General features: G+C 46.9%; 1 protein-coding gene across 1 annotated transcript in view; it reads right to left on the bottom strand.

Moving 5' to 3' along the window:
- Positions 1-1,394: 1,394 nt before the first annotated feature.
- kcnk17 (potassium channel, subfamily K, member 17) overlaps positions 1,395-24,115 on the bottom strand; it is a 33,743-nt gene continuing 11,022 nt past the window's right edge. The window contains exons 2-5 of the mRNA XM_052025452.1: positions 6,329-6,443; positions 3,665-3,831; positions 2,692-2,860; positions 1,395-1,594 (exon numbers count right to left, since the gene is read on the bottom strand). Of these exons, the coding sequence (XP_051881412.1) occupies positions 1,395-1,594; positions 2,692-2,860; positions 3,665-3,831; positions 6,329-6,443 (651 nt within the window). The remainder of the gene's footprint in view (positions 1,595-2,691; positions 2,861-3,664; positions 3,832-6,328; positions 6,444-24,115) is intronic.

Below are 24,115 nucleotides of genomic sequence, written 5' to 3'. Positions count from 1 at the left end.
CGTTGCCACATTGTGAGGGAATCGTCCACCTTGGAGAAGGTTACAGTAGTTACTGCCTGCCAAGTGGGTCCAATAGGTCTCCTGGCATTACCTCGTCAGCAGGGACTCGCATGTTGTAGGATCTTGCTCTCTCTGTCCTGCAGCCTCTGTCTTATCCATGGCAGCCACAGTCTCTGTTGCTTTGTGCCTTTCACTGGGGATTGTGCCTCTTGGGCCTGATTCCTTTCTCAATGGTGCACAGCACAGTGCTAAGACATGCACGGAACTGAGTGAAGTTTTGTGGGTTTGTTTAACATAGAACAGTACAACACAGGAACAGGCCCTTCAGCCCACCATGTCCATGCCAGACGCCGTGCCGAATTAAACTAAATCCCTTCTGCCAGCACATGATCCATTCCCCTCCCTTGCCTGCATGTTCATGTATGTGTCTAACAGCCTCTTACACACCACTGTTGTATCTGCTTCCCCCACCTTGCCTGACAGCCCGTCCCAGGCACTCACCACTCTCTGTGCGAAAAACTTTGCCCCGCACATCTCCTTTGAACTTTCCCCCTCTCACCTTGAATGCATGTCCTCTAGTACTTGAGATTTCCACTTTGGGGAACAAGATACTCTGACTATCTACCCTATTTTACCCTACTGTTCCTAGGTGTAAACCATCCTAACACACTGCAGTTTGGCCAGTGAGAGGGACCCCATCGGACATCAGTGCCAAATGCAGCCATATTTGAGATAAGCTCCAAATATGGGTGCAGATCACTTTCTGGGTAGTTAGTGCAGGCAATACAGAGGGCTCTTCATCTTGTACCTGAACCACATGAATTAGAAGCCATGGAAAGTCAAGTCATAGAGAAAGTCAAGTCATCCTTTGGTCCACAGAGCCTGCACCAACAGTCAGGTACTGATTTTTGCGTTAATCCTACCCTAACCTATTTTATTCTCTCCGCCTTCCCATCTACTCCCTCCAGATTCTACCACTTGCCGTTCTACACTATGGGCAGCTTGCAGCGACCAATTGAACCACCGACCCCGCACGTCTTTGGGACGTGGGAGGAAACCGGAGCACCACGGGGGATGGCGGGGGGGGGAGGGGGAAACCCACGTGGTCAAAGGGAGAACGTGCAAACTCCTCGCAGGCAGCGCCCTAGGTTGGGATCGAACCCGGGTCTCCGGCACTGTGAGGCAGCGGGCTCTACCAGCTGTGCCACTGTGTCACCCACTTAAATGTGGGAGGGCTCCGTCCCACTGTACTAACACCCCTCGCAACAGAAGCACCCTTGGCAATAAAAGAAGAAAGGTTTAGGTATAAGCACCGAGTCAGGTTATGGGGCGGGATAAAGGGGGAATCTAAACAGAGAACGAGGTAGTCAATTAAGAGCTGAAACGCGGTGGAACTAGGTGCAGCAATCCTCCTGCTTGGGACTGTTCTTGTCTTCTTGCTTCGACTTCTCTCTGTGCCACTTTCGCTCAAACACCCGTTCCATCAGCCCGCCACCCAGATTAAAGAGTAGCGCCAGCCAGGCCAATCCAACGACGATCCAGACCCCCGCCAGGCTCCGGTAGATGGAGATGTAGTGCTTGTCTGGATCCGTGCCTGAAACAGGAAGACTTGGGAGTTATCGGAAAGAAGGACGGAGGGGGCTGCAAACTAAAAATTAACCGTAGACGGTGCAGGTCTGGAACTTAAACGTAGGAAGTGGTGCAGATAGACTGGAACAGGTAATGGGGAAAAGGTTGGCTGGGCCAAGTCTTTATTGCTTGGAACGTAGGAGAATGAGGGGGGGACGTTGTAGAAGTGTTTAAAATTATGAGAGGCATAGATAAGGTAATGATCTTTTCCCCAGGGCAGGGGAGTCCAAAACGAGTGGGTATAGGTTTAGGGTGAGAGGGGAAAGATTTAAAAGGGACCTGAGGGGCAACTTTTACACACAGAGGGTGGTGGGTACATGGAACGAGCTGCCAGAGAAAGTTGAGGCAGGTGCAATGGTATGATTTAAGAAGCACTTGGATAGGTACAGGGAGGGGCAGAGCCTGGAGGGATATGGGCCGATCGCTGGAAATTGGGACTGGCTGGGTGGGCACTGTGGTCGGCATGGACTGGTTGGGCCGAAGGGCCTGTGTCCGTGCTGTATTGCTCTATGACTCTAGAAAGGAGCCAGGGAACGGGGCCTCGGTGATTGGGAAGGAGCATGGTAACTGGGGGCCCAGTGGGTGGAAGGTAACATGGCAAGCATTACCTGGGGAGCCAGATGCTGAACCTTCAGGATGTCTGAATGGTCAGATAGTGGATTATCGGAGTTTTACCTATTCCGAAATGCTTGACAAAATTCCTCAGCACCAACACCCCACAGGTTGCATTGTAACCTTACCATGGACCGATATAATGATCGACCAACAAACAATCTGCTGGAGGAACTCAGCGGGTCGAGCAGCATCTGTGGGTGGAAAGGAACTGTCGACGTATCAGGTCAAAACCCAGCATCAGGACCTGATACGTCGACATTTTCTTTCCCTCCACAGATGCTGCTCGACCCTCTGAGTTCTTCCAGCTGATTGTGTGTTGCTCCAGATTCCAGCATCTGCGGTCTCTCTAATGACTGACCAACTTAGGTGGTCATTACCACCACGTCTGGCACTGTTTGCAGGTGGTTTCCTTTAGTGCCTCTTGGTTTATTGTGCTTCTGGTCATACCTACAACATAATCTCCAAATCCAATGGTGCTGAGAGTGATAAAGGCAAAGTAAAAGCTCTCGCCATAGGTCCAGCCTTCCACGTAACTGAAGACCAACGGTGGAAGCACCAGGAAGAGAATCGTGCCAAAAATCAAGAAGAACACCAGTGTGAAAATCTTCATCGCTTGCTGCAGAGGGACAGAAAATGACATTTAATTAAAGGGGTGCTTTCTTTAAAATATTTGTCCCACTGTTAAAGCAAAGGTCTTTGCACCCTTCACATCTGTTCGATCTCCAGTTACCGACCTTGCTCCAAATCCCATGATACACTTAATTAACAAATGTCAGCGAGGATGTTACCAGGACTGGAGGCCTTGCGTTATAAGGAGAGGCTGGATAGGCTGGGACTTTTTTCCCTGGAGTCTAGGAGGCTGAGGGGTGACTTTATAGAGGTTTATAACATCATGAGGGGCATAGATAAAATGAATGGTCACAGTTCTTTTTCCCCAGGGTAGGAGAGTCTAAAACTTGAGGGCATAGATTTAAAGTGAGAGGGGAAAGATTTAAAGGGGACCTGAGGGGTAGGTTTTTCACACAGAGGGTGGTGGGTGTATGGAACGAGCTGCCAGAGGAAGTGGTAGAGGCGGGTACAATTACAATGTTTAAAAAACACTTGGATAGGTACATGGATAGGAAAAGTTTAGAGGTATATGGGCCAAGCACAGGCAAATGGGATTAGCTCAGGTAGGCAACTTGGTCGGCATGGATGAGTTGGGCTGAAGGGCCTGTGTCTGTGCTGTATAACTCTGTGACTTTATTTTTTGATCTCTTTAATTATCTAGATTACATCTTCCATATGTTAATGGATTGTGCACATTTCTATGCTGGAGGAAGTATGACTATCTGGTACAAGTTCAGTGAGAACAACTGATTATTGGCAAGAGCCCTCCACCCTAGGAGGCATCCATTTGTTGATTGGATGTGATGCTTACCCTGTGGTTGCTGGATTTCTGAGTGTTTCTCTCCAGCTTCTTTAAGTGGCCATTCATACTCCTTCCAAGGTGGTTCAAGAAGGTTAGATTCAAAGGGACTCCAAATAATGCATAGAACACGCAGAATACCTGTCCTCCTACAGTGCTGGGAGAGAGATTTCCAAAGCCTAGATAAAGAGAAAAATTGAGTCCGTTTCTCTGTAGTTATTCCATGTATACTGCACTATCAGCAAACACTGGGGAGAAGTTCAAGAGGACAACATTGTCTTTGCTTAATCAGAATTACTTCTAACATCACAGAAGTAACTTCCATTTAGTTAATGCCTTTCATGACACAAAAACATTCCAAAATACTTCACAGGAATGTTATCAAATGAAAAATTGACATGAGTTTCCAAAGGAGGTATGTGGGCAAGTGACTAAAATCTTGGCCGAAAGGGACTTTAAGGAGATTGTTCCTTTTTCATTAATATTCCTTCAAGGGGTGTGAGCTTCGCAGGCTGAGCCAGCATTTAGTCACCCATCCCTAGTTGCCTTTGAGAAGATGGTGGCGAGCTGCCTTCCTAAACCTCTGCAATCCTTGTGGTGTGGGTGCACTCCCAATGCTGGTAGGGAGGGAGTTCCAGGATTTTGACCCAGCGACAGTGAAGGAACAGTGATATATTTCCAAGTCAGGGTAGTGTGTGGCTTGGAGGGCAACTTCCCGGTGGTGGTGTTCCCCAGGCTTTTGCTGCCTTGACCTTGTAGCTGGTAGAGGCGGTGGGTTTGAAAGGTGCTGTCTACGGAGTCTTGCTGAGTTGCTGCAGTGCATCCTGTAGATGGTACAGGCTGCTGCCACTGTGCATCGGTGGGGGAGTGAGTGAACGGTTGCCTACCGAGCAGGCTGCTATGTCCTGTATGATGCCGAGCTTCTTGAGTGTGGTTGAAGCTGCACTCATCCAGGCAAGTGGAGAGTGTTCCATCACATTCCTGACTTGAGTCTTGTAGGTGGCGGATAGTCTTTGGGGAGTCGGGAACTGAGTTAGTCTCTGCAGGATTCCTAGCCTCTGACCTGCTCTTGTAGCCACATTATGTACATGGCCACTCCAGCTCAGTTTCTGGTTTTGGTTTCTGGTCTTACTAACTTGTAACAAAACAGAACAAGGCCATTCAGTCCACTGGGTCCATCAGTCCCATTCCCCTTCTCTGTATTTCCATGTATGCCTGTAAGTTACACCGTCCCATACACCCATCAACTCCCCTTTGGCAATTACACACACCAAGGGGGTAAATCACAGCAGCCAATTAACAAACAGGCGCTTCTTTGGGACGTGGGAGGAAACCCCCACGGTCGCGGACAGGACGTGCCAGGTCCACACAGACAGCGCACTGGGTCAGGTTCGAGCCTGCGTCACCAGAGCCGTGAGGCAGCTGCACCAACTCTCCCACACACCACCAGGAAGTGACCCAGGACTCTGCATTCACGGAAGAGCCTCAGCACATCCTCCGCTTGGGCAATAAACGTTGGCCCTGCCAGCAACACCAACATCCCATTTAAAAAGTGAAGAATCTAGGGTGGGAATACTAGAACTGACAACCTTGACGGCTGAAACTGAGCCGTCAGGGCCCAATGGGCTGAATGTCTTCCTGCTATCTTGTAACAAGCAAGTAAGTAACCGACTCCTAAGATCTACCTCTTTAACCAAGATTTTAGTCGGCCTTACATAGAACAGTACAACACAGGAACAGGCCCTTCAGCTTGCAATATCTGTGCCAACTGTGATGCCAAATTAAACTAATGCCATCTGCCTGCATATGGTCTATATCCCTCCATTCCCTGCCTATTCATGTGCCTGTCTAAATGCCTCTTAAATGCCAGTATGATAGCTGCTTCCACCCCCTCCCCGAGAGCCCATCCCAGGCACCCACCATTCTCTGCAAAAACTTGCCTCTCACATCTCCTATAAACTTTCCCCCCTTACCTTAAACCTATCCCCTTTAGTATCTGCCATTTCTACCCTGGGAGAAAGATACTGACTGTCTATTCTATCTTTGCCCCTCATAATGTTATAAACTTCTATCAGCCTCTGACACTCCGGAGAAAATAATTTAAGTTTGACCAACCTCTCCTTATAGCTATTACTTTCTAATCCAAGCAACATCCTGGTGAACCTCTTCTGCACCCTCTCCAGAGCCTCCACATCCTTCCTATAACGGGGCGACCAGAACTGCATACAGTACTCCAAGCGCAGCCTAACCAAAGCTTTATACAGCTGCAACATTGACTTCCCGACTTTTATACTCAACACCTCGACCGATGAAGGCAAGTATGCCATATGCAAGTGGAGGTAGTTCCACCTCGATGGATCGATGCATACAGGTTCCGTCCATTAGCGTGTGAAGACTGATGAGATCAGCCCCAACGCTGCAAGGAAATTTACAGGGCAATTTTCAGCATCACTGACAAACAGCTTCAATCACCAGAAGCAAGTCACAATATGGGATTTTTCAACCATCTGAATGGACAGTCAAAAAATTAAGTGCATGAGATATCTAAAATGTCTAGATTGCATTTTAACCTGGCTTGACCTCAATGAGGTGAAAATTCTCCCTTCTGAAAGGAAAAGTGTTTAGAAAAGTCCAGAAATCAATTTAAATTCACGTCCTTAAAATGGAGATCCTTACCTATTGTAGTCACTACAGTTCCTGCAAAGAAAAATGAGCTGCTGAAATCCCAGTTGCTTGGGTTGGTGGAGTTTCCTGTTGGGTTTACACCTTTCTCCCAGGCGTCTATAATAATCTTAAATAAATGAGAGATAAAGGTCAATGAAACATTTCCAAAGTCATCAGAAACCTGAGTGGCTTGCTGAAAAGGGTTGCTAATGGTCCTTCAAAACAGATTATATTCAAGAACAGCAGCACGGGTGGTGAAGAAGGTATAAACATAGCTTGCATAAATAAGAGCATATAAGAGCAGGGAGGTTATGGTACAACTTTATTCAGATGCATCACAGTTTGGCATGGCAACTGCTCTGCCCACGATCGCAAGAAACTGCAGAGAGTTGTGGACACAGCTCAGCACATCACAGAAACCAGCCTCCCTTCCATGAACTCCATCTACACATCTCGTTACATTGGTAAAGCAGCCGGCATAATCAAAGACCCCACCCACCCCGGACATTCTCTCTTCTCCTCCCTCCCTTCGGGCAGAACATACAAAAGCCTGAAAGCATGTACCACCAGACTCAAGGACAGCTTCTACCCCGATGTTATAAGACTACTAAATGGTTCCCTAGTACGATAAGATGAACTCACAATCTACCTCATTGTGACCTTGCACCTTATTGTCTGCCTGCGCTGCACTTTCTCTGTAACTGCAACACTATATTCTGCATTCTGTTATTGCTTTAACTTGTACTACCTCAATGCACTGTTGTAACGAATTGATCTGTATGAACAGCATGCAAGACAAGTTTTTCACTGTACCTCGGTACATGTGACAATAATAAACCAATTTACCAATTTCCCAATTTATAAAACATTGCTTAGGTCATAGCTGGAGTTCTGTGCACAGCTGTGGTTGCCACACTATAAGAAGGATGTGATTGCTCTGGAGAAGGTGCAGAGGAGATTTATCAGGATGGATGCATGGGATGGAGAATTGCAATTATGAGGATAGACGACAGGCTGGGCTTGTTTTCCTTGGAGCGGAGGAAGCAGAGGGGGAACCTAACAGAGGTATACAAAATTAAGGCCCAGAAATCTTGTGATGTCCAGAGAGTCATCTGTGATGGGTGGGTTGAAAGCTGAGCATCCCAAACAAGCACTTAACTGAAGCCTTCATTTCAGGAATTACAGGTTTAACCTCTCTAGTCTGACATTCTGTGGTCCAACAGCTCCTTGTTTTCAAACTGTAGTACAGATCTTTACTAATTAACTAATTCTAACTAAGATCTAAAATTACCTAAGATGTGTATTAATCTGGAGCTAATTAACCTACCACCGCAACTTCTGCGATCTCAGCCGACAGCGTTTCCAATATCCGCAAACTTTGGGTTACGGACAGTTCTTGGAACCCTTACATATCCCAAGGAATGTCAAAAGTGACTGTACTTAAAACAAATGTTCTCCTGCTCAGAGGAAGATGATCGGTGACAATTTCTGTGGTCTGGCACCAGTCAGGTCCCAAGGGTGCCAGATAGAGAGTTTCCAACTTTAATACTATCAGTTATGCTTAAGACACAAGGGATTCTGCAGATGCTGGAATCTGGAGCAACACACACACAATGCTGGAGGAACTCAGCAGGTCAGGCAGCATCTATGGAGGGTAATAAACAGTCGACATTTTGACCTGAAACGTCAACTGTCTGACCTGCTGAGTTCCTCCAGCAGTTACGCTGAATTTGTTTCGCTTTAGTGCCTAGGTGTTCACACAGGTGACATTTATTCTACCACTTTAGAGGAAACAAACTTTGGAATTGGAGTTCAACTTCCCTGTTAGGATTATTTTGGAGTTATGAAATTATGGATAGCAGATATTAATTAAAATGAGAACCAGTCTTCAGGAAATAAAACCTGTTCACAATTCAACTTCAACAGATACTTTAAGACCGTCAAAACCAATCATTGGGTGTGGGACATTCTGATTCTGTTCCATTGAACCTCCACAGGGGCAGACAATAGATGAATGTTCATGTTAATTGGTGGTTATTGAAACCTTCAGGGAGGGCGTTACTTGGCCATCTCCTGTATTAACACATTGTTGAAGAAATATCCTGCCACTTAATGCACAGTTCAGGACAGGACTGTTTTGTCACTTAATATTCTGGCTATCTATATATTCAAGGACCCATCCCTCATCACGGTAACTAAAAAGGTATATTTTGGGTGTCTGGAGCTTGTGCTCAGAAGCTTTCAGAATATGCAAAGCGGTTCTGAGACCCAAAGCAGATTGGATGACTGCTTCGTCAAGCACCTTCGCTCTGTCCGCTGCAACAGCCAGGACCTCCCGGTGGCCACCCACTTCAATTCCACATCCCACTCCCATACTGACATATCTATCCATGGCCTCCTCTACTGCCACGTTGAGGCCAGGCGCAGGTTGGAGGAGCAACACTTCATATTCCCCCTTGGGAGTCTCCATCCTGACAGCCTCAACATCGATTTCTCTAACTTCTGGTAACCCCTCCTCTTCTGTTTCTTCCTCCCCCCCCCCAACTCCTTTGTCTTCCTTTGTTCCTGTGGCTCCCTTCCCCCACCTTGATAACCTGCCCATCTCCTCTCCTCCCCTCCCCCATCCTTTATTCCATGGTCCACTGCCCTCTCCTACCGGATCCCTTCTTCTTCAGCCTTTTGCCTCTTCTACCTCTCACCTCTCAGCTTATTACATTTTACCCCCTCCCCCACCCACCTACCTTCCCCCTCTCACCTGGACTCACCTATCACCTGGACTCACCTGTCCCCTGCCTGCGTGTGCTCCTCCCCCTCCCCCCCGCCTTCTTATTCTGGCTTCTGCCCTCTTCCTTTCCAGTCCTGATGAAGGGTCTCGGCCCAAAACGTCGACTGTTTATTTCCCTCCATGGATGCTGCCTGACCTGCTGAGTTCCCCCAGCACTCTTTGTGTATTGCTCTAGATTCCAGCATCTGCAGAATTCCTTGTGTCTCTGCTAATTGGGATGTGTAATCATTGTAAATATGTAATTCTGCAAACTTACCTGTCTACATTCAAAATGTTAAAGTTAGGTAAGTAAATATTGCCATTGAAACTGTAACTAATCCTTTATTGTTGTCTTTGTGTTCAAGAACGTTGTGTCAGGAGAGGAGAACTAGATTCTCTCCAGAAGGTCTGTTGAATAAAGATCTTCTATATCTCCCAGCTACAGCTTCCATGAGGCTCAGATCAGTAGTCACAACACTCTCAAGGAAACTGTGCCGTGCATTTACACTAACACTGGATGAATCTCCATCCCGTGGAATGGCAATGGCACCTTGTGGGAAGTTTGGAACATGGAGAAGGTAGAAACATGGAGAGCAAGCTGGAGAGGTTGGGGGAGCGACATCAAAACTCTGATTTGTGGATTGTTCGTCTAGGGCTCTACTCCAATGTTTAACCCCTGTACCATCACCACACCCTGACTGTTGATGTCCAGCCAGTATATGCTCATTTGAATGTCATAGAGTCATTCAGTCATCCACTATTGAAAGTCATAATCACTCAGAGGATATTGGAAAGTGCGGTGCAGAGCTACCAATGCTCGTTTTATTTACTTATTCAGTGGCGTTGGCAATGCCAGTATTTATTATCCCTCCCTAATTGACCTGAACTGATGGGACAATCAAAAATCAACCCTGTTGGTGGGTCTGGAGTCACATACAGACCAGACCAAGTTAAGATGGCACATTTCCTTCCCTTAAGGACATCAGTGAACTTAATGAGCTTTTACAACAATCCATCAGTTTTTTTGGTCATCATGACTTATTAAAAAAAATCCAGCTTATTAACAATTTAAATTCCACAGCTGCCATGGTAGGATTTGAACTCTGATTTATGGATTGTTTGTCTAGGGCTCTACTCCAATGTTTAACCCTTGTACCATCACCACACCCTGACTGTTGATGCCCAGTCAGTATACGCTCATTTGAATAACATAGAGTCATTCAGTCATCCAGTATTGAAAGTCACATAGTCATCCACAAGCCCTTTGCCCGTGTCCGTGGCAACCATCAAGTACTATAACAATCACTATACAAAATTATAGAGTCAGAGAGTTATCCAGCAGGGAAACAGGCCCTTTCGCCCAACTCGTCCAAGCTGAGCAAGCTGCCTACCTGTGCTCATCCCATTTGCCTGTGATTGGCCCATATCCCTCTAAACCTTTCCTGTCCATGTACCTGTCAAAATGCCTTCTAAACTTTGTAACTCTACCCGCCTCTACTGCTTCCTCTGGCAGCTCGTTCCATACACCCACCACCCTCCCTGTGAAAAAGTTGCCCCTCAGGTCCCCTTTAAATCTTTCCCTCTCACCTGACCAGGACTTTCCCCGTAGCCTTCTACACCAAGGCATTTCAAGTGCTCACCTAAATACTTCTTAAGTGTTCTGAGAGTACATGCCTCCACCAAATTCACTGAAATAAATCCTTTCATCTTGAAAACAGTGACTACACTTCAATAATAGACCATTTGCATTATAGCTATAAAGCACTATATAAATACTGGTCTCTTTGTTACATTTAAAATGTATTGTGCTGTAAGTACTATAGCCCAGGGATGCTCTGGAGGGTTTAACAGCAGAATGGAAGTGAACAGGTTGAATGTTATGCCACAAGCTTAAAGGCTCATCCTTGGAGTGTTTCATTCCAAAAGCAGAGTGGCGCAGCTGGTAGAGCTGCTGCCTCACGGCGCCAAAGACCCGAGTTCAATCCTGACCTTGGGTGCTGTCCGTGTGGAGTTTGCATGTTCTCCCCGTGACTACTTGGGGTTTCCTTCAAGTTCTCCGGCTTCCTCCCACATACAGGTTGGCGGGTTAATTGGCCACTGTAAATTGCCTGCAGTGTGTGAATGAGTGGCGGAATCTGCCAGAGTTCATTGGAGTGTGGGATGAGTGAAAAATAGGAATAGTGTGAGATAGGCGTAAATGGGTGGTCAATGGTCGGCACAGACTCGATGGGCCGAAGGGCCTGTTTCTGTGCTGTATCTCTCTATGATTCTATGAAATATTTTCTCTCAGCAGTCATGACTGCATGACTTTATCAGGAGGTTCAGTCATGGCAATTCTCTACCCTGGAGAGTTTTGGAGGCCAGATCACTGGGGGAAGTAGATAGTTTTTTCAAAGATCAGGGAAGATCCGTTGTTCAATTTCTGAATCTAACTTAGACTTTCAAACATTGTGGGGACCTTTTTAGAACTATTTTCAAAACTTTTGATTTGGTGGTTAAAGTAGATATTGGCTAATATCATTACGTCTTAAGAATTTTTCTTTGTCCTTTTTTTTAGCAAACAGCTTCGGTCTTGGTAGTGGGTTTAGATTTTTTTATATAATAAAATTATCCCAATTTAATCACTATTAATTAATTTTTTTTGATTACCAATATGGGGTATTGTGATTTCAGTTTGATTTAACACAATGTATTTAGTAGCATTTTAATTTTTTCTGATTCATGTACTCTCTATTTTCTATGTGGAATCAATAAAAATATTGTAAAAGAAAGATCAGGGAATCGAGGGCTGTGGGGAACTGGCACAGAAGATGAGATGAGGCCTGGGACTGATCAGCCATGATCATATTGAATGGTGGGGCAGGATTGAGGGGCTGAATGGCCTACTCCTGCTCCTATTTTCCTGTGCAACGCACACAAAATGCTGGAGGAACTCAGCGGGTCAGGCAGCATCTATGGAGGGAAATGAACAGTTGACGTTTTGGGCCGAGACCTTTCATCTGGAACTGGAAAGAAAGAGGGCAGAGGCCAGAATAAAAGGGTAGGGGGAGGGTTCTTGTGTTCTTATGGCTTCTATCAGCGTCAGTGGCTGCAGCTCATATAGGCCGTTGTGAAACTCTTTGAACGTGTACTGCATTGTTGACTGGATGATGGATCCTAAAATGAGGTGGTGCACAGATCCCAGCTGAGACCCTCACTGAGCCAAGCTGGCTTGGGCTACTCACGAGAAACAAAGGACTACAGATGCTGGAATCTAGATGAAAAACACGATGATGCTGGAGGAACTCAGCAGGCCAGGCAGCATCCGTGGAGAAAGGCAGGCAGTCAATGTTTCGGGTCAGGACCCTTCTTCAGGGCTGAAGATGGGAAAAGGGGGAAGCCCAATACATAGGAGGGAAAAGCAGAGCAGTGATAGGTGGACAAAAGAGGGGAGGCTGGGTGGGCACAGGGTGGTGACAGGTAGATGCAGGTATGAGATAGTGATAGGCGGGTGTGGGGGAGGAGACCAGATCAGAGGTGGAAAGTTCCCAGGGTGGGAGCGGGATGGGTTGGGGGGGGGGGGGGGGGGGGGGGGGAGGAGGAGCGAACGAGGGAGGCGCGGAGAGAGCGAGTGGAAATTTCCGGGGTGGGAGTGGGATGGGTGGTGGGGGGAGGGAGGAGTGAACGAGGGAGTCACGGAGAGAGCGTTATTCATAATTGGGATTTCAGAACACCTTTTCCCACTTGATTGAATGTCTGCCTGCAGGGTCTGAGTATTTTGTCATAGAGTCATAGAGAGATACAGCATGAAAACAGGCCCTTCCGCCCATCGAATTCATTCCAGCAATCATCCACCCATTTACGCTAATCCCGCCCTAATCCCATTCAATTCTCCCTATGTTTCCATCAATTCCCCCCAGATTCTACCACTCACCTACACACTAGGGGCAATTTACAGGGGCCAATTAACCCACAGTCCACACATCTTTAGGGGTACAGAAGGAAACCAGATCCACCCAGAGGAAACCCACGCTGTCACAAGAGAAACATGCAGACCCCACACAGACAGCACCCAAGGTCAGGCTTGAACATGGGTCTCTAGCACTGCGAGGCAGTGACTCTGCTAACCGCACCACTGTGCCACTGTTGAATGTATCCAGTGGTGTCCCATATGGATCTGTACTGAGATCTCAGCCGGTCACAATATTTATTAACATCTTAAATCACGGGATAGAGAACTGCAGATCCAAGAGCAAGGAGATGGGTGGGATTTTGAGTTGTATAGAGAAAGGCAGAAAAAAGGTGCATTTCACTGTGTGTTTCGATGTACATGTGACTAATAAAGATATTTATCTTATCTTTAAATGTTAACAAGGACATACCAGTAGATAAAATGAAAATCAAAAAACTGCAGATGCTGGCGATCTGAAATAAAAATCAAAAATGCTGGAAACACTCAGCAGGTCAGTCAGCATCTGTGGATAGAAGACTAAACACTGGATTTCCAATAATGAGCTGCACACACAGATTTCAAGTGCAATCTGTCCATAATCACCACCTGACAGGTAGATTAAGTTGAATTTCACTATTGGCAGTGTAAGGTCATTCACTTTGGACCTTTGTAAACAATAAGTTAGGATCGTTGGAGACCTAGAAAGTTATTGGTTCCTGCCCAAAGATAATTAAAATGTCAAGTGCACAGGCAGAGAAAATTCTAAGTGCTTCGTGGGATGCTGTATCTTGAGGGGTGTGGAATGACGGGGTGGAAATGATGCTATAGCTGTACAAAGCTTGTCTCACACTTGTTGTAAATGGAGCAATTCAGGGCAGGGTACGCTAGAAAGGTTAACTCTGATAATCCACCACACTCGGAGCTTTGGAGGTGTCGGACGGGCAGATCTTCCAGATTATTGGATGTATGTGCAACACTCTTTGGCTTCACTTTCTTTCAGATGTCAGACCGTATGATAATACATTTTCCAGTGAACCAAGTGGGAGTGCAGGGTTCTGGACCCCTGTGAGTCGACGGGGAGCGCAGGAACCAGAGCCCCAGTGAACAGAAAGGGAATGCGGGAACAGGGTCCCAGACACTGGAAGAAAGAGCAATGGAACCAGGGCCTGGCTGAATGGCAAGGGAGTGCAGGAAGCGAGGGAGTGTGGGAACCAGGACTTCAGTGGGTGAAAGGGAGTGCGGAGATCAGGGTCCTGCTGGAAAGGGAGCGCAGTGAACAGTATCTGGTGAGCCAGACATCAAACCGTCAGGATTTCCAAATGGTGGGGTAGTTAATTATTGGAGCTTCACTGTGTTGGGCTTCAAAGGAGAGCTGTGACTCCAAGGTTTGTGCTATAAGATAAGATAAGATAAGATAAGATTTCTTTATTAGTCACACGTACATCGAAACACACAGTGAAATGCATCTTTTGCGTAGAGTGTTCTGGGGGGCAGCCCGCAAGTGTGGCCACGCTTCTGGTGCCAACATAGCACGCCCGCAACTTCCTAACCCGTACGTCTTTGGAATGTGGGAGGAAACCGGAGCACCCGGAGGAAACCCACGCAGACACGGGGAGAACGTACAAACTCCTTACAGACGGTGGCCGGATTTGCACCCGGGTCGCTGGCGCTGAAAGGCGTTACGCTAACCGCTGCACTGCCGTGCCTTATAAACTAAGGGCATGTCTTGAGGCAGCTGCAGCACGGGTGAGACAATCATTCACCTCCTTCTGCTATGTGCGTTTGCCAAGGAGGTCTGGGAAGGGATGCAGTCTTTGTCGAGGGTCATCCCCTGAGTTACACAGGACTCTGTGCTACGCCAACTGCTGCCAGGGTCATGCACTGAGACAAACACCAACTGCTGCTGTGAGTTAACAACTCGGTGAGGGACGCCTTCCCTCTGCCTGAAGCCCTGCTGGTCTTGCTGTGCAAGGAGCTGTCCATGAATAAATGCTGCAAGCAAGCACATGACAAGGCATGTGATCTCCTGCTGAGGGGCACACTGAAGGTAGGCACAGATGCGTAAGCAAGGGACAGTTTAAAGTCCTACCCCCAGTGCACATAGAGGGACTGCAATTGGTGCATTAAAAAAATTCCAAAGAATATATAGAAATGTAAAATTGATGTACTGCTGATATAATGTGAACTTTGTAAGCAAGTGAAATGATCAGTCTATCATTGGGAGTGGCAATAAGTAAATGTACTGTATTATATATTGGCAAATATTATGACTAAGGTATATTTGGGGTCTAGAAGATTAACATGCAATGTCATTGAAGTTTTCAAAATAGCTAATAGGGGAATTGAAGACAAAAAACTATTTTAATTTGGAGAATCTGAGCAATTAGGGTTAGGTTTTTCAGGAATTAAGTTCGGAAACACTTCTACACAGAGGCTAGAGATTTGGAGTTCCTGTTTGGAAATGGGAATTGATGCTTTAAATCAACAATTGATCAATTGTTTCCTCCCCCGGCTCCATCTGCCTTTTGTATTTCTTTGTCTGCTTCCACCTATCATCCAGCTACCTCAGTCTCCCAACTCCTCCCTCCCTCCCTCCTTCCCCACCCGGCTCCACCTGCCCCTCACCCCTCACCCTTCCTCGGTCCACCTATCACCTACGTGCCCCTGTCTCACCCCTCCCTGCTTTACACTGGCCATCTCCCCTCTCCACTCGCAGGCTCGCGACCTGAAACACCGACAACCCCTTTCCCCTCCATTACCCTATTACAGCGACCGGGGTTCAATTCCCGCCGCTGCCTGTAAGGAGTTTGTATGTTCTCCCCGTGTCTGCGTGGGTTTCCTCCGGGTGCTCCAGTTTCCTCCCACATTCCAAAGACGTACGGGTTAGGAAGTTGCGGGCATGCTATGTTGGCACCAGAAGCCTGGCGACACTTGTGGGCTGCCCCCAGAACACTCTATGCAAAAGATACATTTCACTGTGTGTTTCGATGGACATGTGACTAATAAAGATATCTTATAAACCAGGCATGATCTTGTAAACCCCTATAAAAACTCCTCTTAACCTTCCTTGCTCAAAAGAAAACAGACCCAGGGTCTCCAGCCTAACGTAGTGAACAAACAATCTGCTGAAGGAACTTAGCGGGTCGAGCAGCATCTGTGGAGGGGAAGGAACTGTCGACGTCTCGGGTCAAAACCCTTCATCAGGACTGGGAGTGGAGAGGGGAGGTGGCCAGTGTAAGGAGGAGAGGGGCAGGGGTGACGCAGGGAGTAGAGGTGATTGGTGGACTGGGATTGGTGGGGGGTGTGAATGTTGACAGGGCAGATCGAGCCAGGTAGGGGAGGGAGAGGGGCGGAGCTAGGAGTTGGAGGCAGCTGGATGATTGAGGGAGGCAGACAGAAATAAAATGGAAGATAGAACCAGGATTGGGGGGAGGAGAGAGTGAAGGTGGAGACAGCTGCTGGAGGGTGATAAACAAGAACACATAGGCTACCAGTGCTGGACTCTGATAAGTAAGGAAAGTAAAACCAAAATTAGACGCAATACTCCAGTCATGGGAACCATTAGGGGAGAGGTGAATGGGAGATGGAACCAGGGCCAGATGGGGGGACAGAGTCGGTGGGTGAAATGGGTGGGTAGTGGGTGGATGGAACCAGAACGGGGAAGGGGAGCAAAAATGAGTGATGGGGGGGGGGGCTGGAGGGGGGCATGGGAAAGGGGACAAAAATAAGCAGACGAGGAAGATCGGGGGGTGGGGGGCGCTTGTGGGGGTTACCAGAGGTGAGGGTGACCTGCCATTGGAAAATTCAACGTCCACACCATCGGGTTTTAGACTACCCAGGCGGAATATAAGGTGTTGTTCCTCTAGTTTGCGTTCGGCCTCACCCTGGCAGTGGAGAAGGCCGAGGATGGGTGGGCCGGTGTGGGAACGGGAAGGGGAATTGAAATGACATGCAACTGGGAGCTCAGGATGGACACAGCGGAAAAGAATGAATCTTTCCTCTTGCCTCCCTGGAACTTTCACATCTGTCCCAAAATTAAGCGACCGAATTTAGATGCAGCACTCCAGTAATGGGCCTAGCTGGTATTGTTTGCAGCTTCATCCTCACCTGCCTCCTCCTGAACTCTAGGCCTCTGTTTGAGGGCCACGATCTCATTTTATATCCACTCACTGAGCATGTCCTGCCACTTGTGTTGCTCTGCTCCCACTCACCATTTAAAATTGTGTCTTTTAGCCTATATTGTCTCTCATTTTCTCCCCCTAAAGTGGGCACGGTAGTGTAGCGGTTAGCATCACACTATTACAGCACCAGCGACCAGGGTTCAATTCCGGCTGCTGTCTGTCACGAGCTTGTACGTTCTCCCCGTGTCTGCGTGGGATTCCCCGGGTGCTCCGGTTTCCTCCCACATTCCAAAGACGTACGGGTTAGGAAGTTGCAGGCATGCTATTTTGGCGGTGGAATCGTGGCAACACTTGCGGGCTGCTCCCAGAACACTCTACGCAAAAAGATGCATTTCACTGTGTGTTTCGATGGACATGTGACTAATAAAGATATCTTATCTTATAAACCAGGCATGATTGTAAACCCCTATAAAAACTCCTCTTAACCTTCTTTGCTCAAAAGAAAACAGCCCCACCCTCTCCAGCCTAACAGAATGAACCTTTTGCAACAAGCAATCTGTTGGAGGAACTCAGCGGGTCAAGCAGCATCTGTGGAGGGGAAGGAACTGTCGATGTCTCAGGTCAAAACCCTGCGTCAGGACTGAGAGTAAAGAGACGACACTTGTGGTCTGCCCCCAGCACACTCTACGCAACAGATGCATTTCACTGTGTGTTTCAATGTACATGTGACTAATAAAGATACCTCACCTTACCTTATTTCACACATGTCTGCATTAACTTCCATCAGCTGCTTGTCTGTCCTTTCTGCAAGTCCAAGTGTCTCGTCTTGCAGTTGATTGTTATCTTTTGAATTGTTTAACACATGTCCAAGCTTTGTGTCATTTACAGATATGGAAATTTTCCCCTGCATATCTATGACTAGATTATTATTAATAGAAAAAATCTGGTTCCACTGTCGTCACCACTGTCTATAATTTTCCAGTCTTAAAAGCAACCATTTACCGCCACCCTCTGCTTCCTGCCTTTAAGCCAATTTCCTATATATATAATAATTTCATGGGCTTCAGTTTTATTAATCAACCTTTTGTGTTAGGTTTCTGGAATACCATGCACAAAAACACAAGAAAATAGGAGCAGGGAGTAGGCCATTCAATATGGTCACAGCTGATCTACACTGGCCTCAGCTCCTCTTCTGTGCCCGTTCCCCATAACCCTCAATTCCTTGATCTTTCAAATACTTATCCATCTCCACCTTAAATATATTTAACGATCTGGCCTCCACCACCCTTGGGGACAAAGAATTCCAGAGATTCACTACCCACTGAGAGAAGAAATTTCTACACACCTCAGTTTTAAATGACCGGCCTCTTATTTTGTATCTATATCCCCTTGTTCGTTACTCTCCCACTATTGAAAACATCCCAACATGTACCCTGTCAAGCCTTCTTAGGACCTTATAGTGCAGGTACGGTAGTGTAGCAGTTAGCGTAACGCTTTACAGCGCCAGCGACCCGGGTTCAATTCTGGCCGCTGTCTGTAAGGAGTTTGTACGTTCTCCCCGTGTCTGTGTTGGTTTCCTCCGGTTTCCTCCCATATTCCAAAGGCATACGGGTTAGGAAGTTGTGGGCGTGCTATGTTGGTGCTGGAAGCATGACGACACTGGTGGGCTGCCCCTAGAACACTCTACGCAAAGATGTATTTCATGGTGTGTTTCGATGGACATGTGACTAATAAAGAAATCTTAGCTTATATGTTTGAATAAGGTCACCCTTCTTTTTTCTGAACTGTAAGTAATGTGTAGACAACACTCACTGCATTCCCTGCATTAACCTTCTTTGTTACCGCAATAAAAATTTCAAATGGATTACTCACAATTTGCCTTTAACAAATCTATGCTGGCTCACTTTTATTACGTTTTTCAAGTACTATTATTTTTTCCCTATGTTATCCTCAAATATCCTTCCTGTGGCCAACTGAACGATGCATCTTCTGGTTATCTTTATTTTACGTGATTTCACAGACGGTGACAAATACCACGGATACACAAGAGACTGCAGCTGCTGGAACCTGGAGCAAATGGCAAACTGCTGGAAAAACACAGGGGGTCGAGCAGCATCTGTGGGGGCAAAGAGATGGCTGACGCTTCAGGTCGAGACTCTGGCAGGTCGACAGTCTGCATCAGGACTGAGAGTGCAGAGGGGAGATAGCCAGTACAAAGAAGTGAGGCGGGGTGGTGAGACAGGAGCTGGTATGTGATGGGTAGAACCATGTGAGGTGAGGGATGATGAGCAGATGGAACCGGATGGGGGAAGGGCTAGGGAAGGGTGGGGTTTTGAGGCAGAAGCTGGTAGGTGACAGGTGGAAACAGATAAGGAAAAACTATTGCGAGGTGGCGGGAGGGGAGGGGAGGGCCAAGGTTGAGACAGACACTGGAAGGTGATAAGTGGAACCAGGTTAGCAAAGGTAGGCTAAGGGAGAAGAAACCCAGGTAGATAAGAAATTGGGTGATAGGCAGATAGTCGTCTAGAATGAGAGTAATCAATAAAACTTCAGTACCAACATGCTTTTGATGATGGCTAGCTCCATGCAGACATGAGCCTCATCAACATGTCACCCTGTCAGTTCAAATCCAGCTAGAATTCTTTTAAACCCTCCCTGAGCTGATTTATTTCAGAAGGAAGAACGAGTCAGAACACAAAAACAGTAAAGGTTTTGCTTGGGGTGCAAGACCATAGTTCCCTGAAAGTGGAAACACGAGTGGATAGGGTGGTAAAGAAAGCAAGCTTGCCTACACCATTCGGGGTATTGAGTATAAATGCTGAGAAGTCACGTTGCAGATGTATAAAACTTCGGTTAGGCCACATTTGGAGTACTGTGTGCAGTTCTGGTCGCCACACTATAGGAAGGATGTGGAGGCTTTGGAGAGGGTGCAGAAGAGGTTCACCAGGCTCAAGGACAGCTTCTAACCCGCTGTTATAAGGCTATTGAACAGTCCTCTCGTATGATAAGATGGACTCTTGACCTAACAATCTACCTCGTTATGACCTGCACCTTATTGTATGCCTGCACAGCACTTTCTCTGTAGCTGTAACACTTTATTCTACATTCTGTTATTGATTTTCTCCACGTGCTACCTCAATGCACTGTTGTAGTGAAATGATCTGTATGCAAGACAAGTTTTTCACTGTACCTCAGTACATATAACAATGAGATAAGGAGATATCTTTATTAGTCACATGTACATCGAAACACACAGTGAAATGCATCTTTTGCGTAGAGTGTTCTGGGGGCAGCCCGCAAGTGTCGTCATGCTTCCGGCGCCAACACAGCACGCCCACAACTTCCTAACCCGGACGTCTTTGGAGTGTGGGAGGAAACCGGAGCACCCGGAGGTAACCCGCGCAGACACGGGGAGAACACACAAACTCCTTACAGACAGTGGCCGGAATTGAACCCAGGTCGCTGGCGCTGCAAAGCGTTACACTAACCACTACACTACTGTGCCCAACTTACCAGGATGTTGCCTGGATTGGAGTGTATTCGATGTAAGGAGAGGTTGGACAAACTTGGATTGTTTTCTCTGGAGCGTCAGAGGCTGAGGGGAGACCTGATAGAATGATATAAAATTATGAGAGGCATAGATAGTTCAGACAGTCAGAATCTTTTTCCAGGGTGGAAATGTCAAATACCAGAGGGCATAGGTTTAAGTTGAGAGGGGGGATGTTTAAAGGAGATGTGCGAGGCAGGTTTTTTACACAGAGAGTGGTGGGTGCCTGGAACAGGTTGCCAGGGGTGGTGCTGAAGGCAGATTTGAAAACAACACTTAAGGGGCATTTAGACAGACACATGAACAGGCAGGGAATTGAGGGTTATGGATGGCGTGCAGGTAGGTGGGATTACTTCAAATTGGCACCATGCTCGGAACAGACATGATGGGCCGAAGAGCCTGTCTTATGCTGTACTGTTCTGTGTTCTTAACTGAAGAAAGTAAGAGCAGGACTGGGGCACCCAGCCCCTGAAGCCTGCCCCAACGTTCAATGTGACCATGGCTGATCTACCCCCGACCTCACCTCCTCTTCTGTGCCAGTTCCCCATCATCCTCAATCCACTCCATCCCCTCCATCCCCTGATCTTTCAAAAACTTATCTACCTCCTCTTTAAATACTTCTAATGATCCAGCCTCTGTGGGGCAGAGAAGTCCAGAGATACGCCACTCTCTGTGAGAAGAAATGTCTACATCGTTCAGATTTAAATGACCAGCCCTTGTTTGAGACTCTCCTACGAGTGAAAACATCTCAACATCTCTCCTGTCCAGCCACCTCAGGATCATATATGTTTCAATGAGATCACCCTTCATTCTTCACAGCTCCAAACCTGTCAACCCTCTCTTGGTAGGACAATCCTCTCATCCCAGGAGTTTGCCTGGTGAATCTCCTTTATACTGCCTCCAAATGCTACTATTTCCTTTCTTAGGTCAGCAGAGTGTGCACAGAACTCCAGGTGAGGCCTCACCAACACCCTGTCCAATTGTAATAAAAATTCCCTATTTCTAAACTCCAACCTCCTTTGCAATGAGGCCAATAAGTAATTTGCCCTCGTAATTACTTTCTGCTCTTGTCCGCTAACTGTGATTTAAGTGGTGAAGTCTAAGTGGCCCTAAGTGTTCTGTAACTCTCCCAGTTCTGGTGCTGTATCTTGGTTTAATCATCCCCGGTATTTTGCTGTCATTCTGTACTTGATACCAACGCATGGAATTGAATTCATGACTGGGGACACAAGAGACTGCAGATGCCGGAATCTGGAGCAACAAACGAGCTAGTGAAGGAAAGGGTCATGATGAAGGGACTCGACTGTTCATTTCCCTCCACAGATGCTGCCTGACCTGCTGAGTTCCTCCAGCCGCTCGTTTTTTTTGCTTTGAATTTATTATTGTGTGCATTAGAGCAGCTAGATTTAACTTTATTTAAAGGTATGTGCTGCCATCTCCTGGTACTTCCTGCCATTACTCCATTACTACATGTAGAGGACGTGCTGCACTATTGGAAGTGCCATTCTTCAATGCTGCGACTCCAACTCTCCTCAAGAACATCTCTTTGTCAACACCTGAGACAATTTCAACAGGATCTGGAATAATGGTGGCCTTGTTTCCTGCACTAAAATGGTAAGTACACTTCAGAGGTAATTAATTGACTGTAAAGTACAAAGAAAGTTCCAACAGTTATTGATGGTTTGTTTTGGTTGGTTTGGTTTATTGTAATTGTCACATGTACTGAGGTACAGTGAAAATCTTTATTTTGCATGCCATCCATACAGATCATTTCATCACATCAGCGCATTGAGGTAGTACAAGGGAAAAGCAATAACAGAATATGGAATAAAGTGTTACAGTTACAGAGGAAGTGCAGTGCGGGCAGACAATAAGGTGCAAGGCCACAACGAAGTAGATTGTGAGGTCAAGAGTCCATCTTGTCGTACTAGGGGACTGTTCAATAGTCTTATAACAGCGGGATAGAAGGTGTCCTTGAGCCTGGTGGTACGTGCTTTCAGACTTTCGTATCTTCTGCCCAATGGGAGGGGGGAGAAGTCAGAATGTCCAGGGTGGGTGGGGACATTGATTATGTTGGCTGCTTTACCGAGGCAGCAAGAAGTGTGGACAGAGTCCTTGGAGGGGAGGCTGGTTTACATGATGTGCTGAGCTGTGTCCACAACTCTCTGCAGTCTCTTGTGGTCTTGGGCAGAGCAGTTGCCACACCAAGCCAGATAGGATGCATTCTATTGTGCATCTATAAAAATTAGTGAAGGTCAATGGGGACATGCCGAATTTCTTTAGCTTCCTGAGGAAGTAGAGGTGCTCTACTAATGGTGGTAAGTTTTTCTTCTCAAAAACCAAAAAAACTGCAGACACTGGAAGTCTTAAATAAAAACAATGCTGGGAAGACTCAGCGGGTCAAGCAGCATCCATAAAGAGAGAAACAGAGCCACTGTTTCAGGTCAGTGAACTTTCATCAGAACTAGTCTTTGCGAAAAAGGGAGGCGGTGGAGGGAACAAGAGGAATACTTGCAGTATGGTGGAGACCAAGAGTAAATGGATGACAGAGATTGGTGGGTTAGTGTCAGCCTAACGAGAGAGGAGAAGGCTAGTTCATCATAGCGTTACAGAGTCATTGAGGATGGAAACAGACCCTTCAGCCCACATCAAATATTAACTATCCACTTACACTAATCCTGCATTGATCATAGAGTCATACAGCACAGAAACAGGCCCTTCAGCCCAACTGGTCCATGCCGACCAAGACGCCCCATCCAAGCTAGTCCCATATGCCAAAGTCTGGCCTGTAACATTCTGAACCTCTCCAATCCATGTACCTCTCCAAGTGGTCCTTAAGAGTTGTTATTGTACCTGCCTCAGCCACTTCCTCTGGCAGCTCGTTCCCTTTTTCTACTCTCCCCACATTCAGACTAACTCCCCCCAGACTCCACCACTCACCCATAAGCAAGCGGCAAGTCACAGTGGACCAATTAACGCACCAACCTGCACGTCTTTGGAATGTGGCTGCAAACCGGAGCGCCCGGAGGAAGCCCGGTATGGTCACGGGGAGAACGTGCAAACTCCACTCAGACGTCACCGGAGGTCGGGATCGAACCCGGGTCGCTGGTGCTCAGAGTCAGCAGCTTTACCAGCTGTGCCACTGTGCCATCCTAAATGCTAATCTGTCTGGAGAAGGTGTACATAAAGGGAGTGGACTGAGATAGGAAGAGAGAGGAAACAAGAAAACGACCAATGCTGGAACACAGCAAAGAGTACACAGCAATTAGTGGAAATCTGAAATAAAAGGGAATTCTGGAAATATGAAACAAATCATAGAGTCATACAGCACAGAAACATGCCCTTTAGCCCAACTGATCCTTGCTGAACAAGGTGCCCATCAAAGCTAGTCCTATATGTTCACATTTGACCTATATCCCTCTAAACCTTTCCTATC

The sequence above is a fragment of the Pristis pectinata genome, chromosome 10, assembly GCF_009764475.1.
Source record: "Pristis pectinata isolate sPriPec2 chromosome 10, sPriPec2.1.pri, whole genome shotgun sequence".
Lineage (NCBI taxonomy): Eukaryota > Metazoa > Chordata > Chondrichthyes > Rhinopristiformes > Pristidae > Pristis > Pristis pectinata.
The sequence above is the reverse complement of the archived record's forward strand: the minus strand, read 5'-3'. Positions and strand labels throughout refer to the sequence as shown.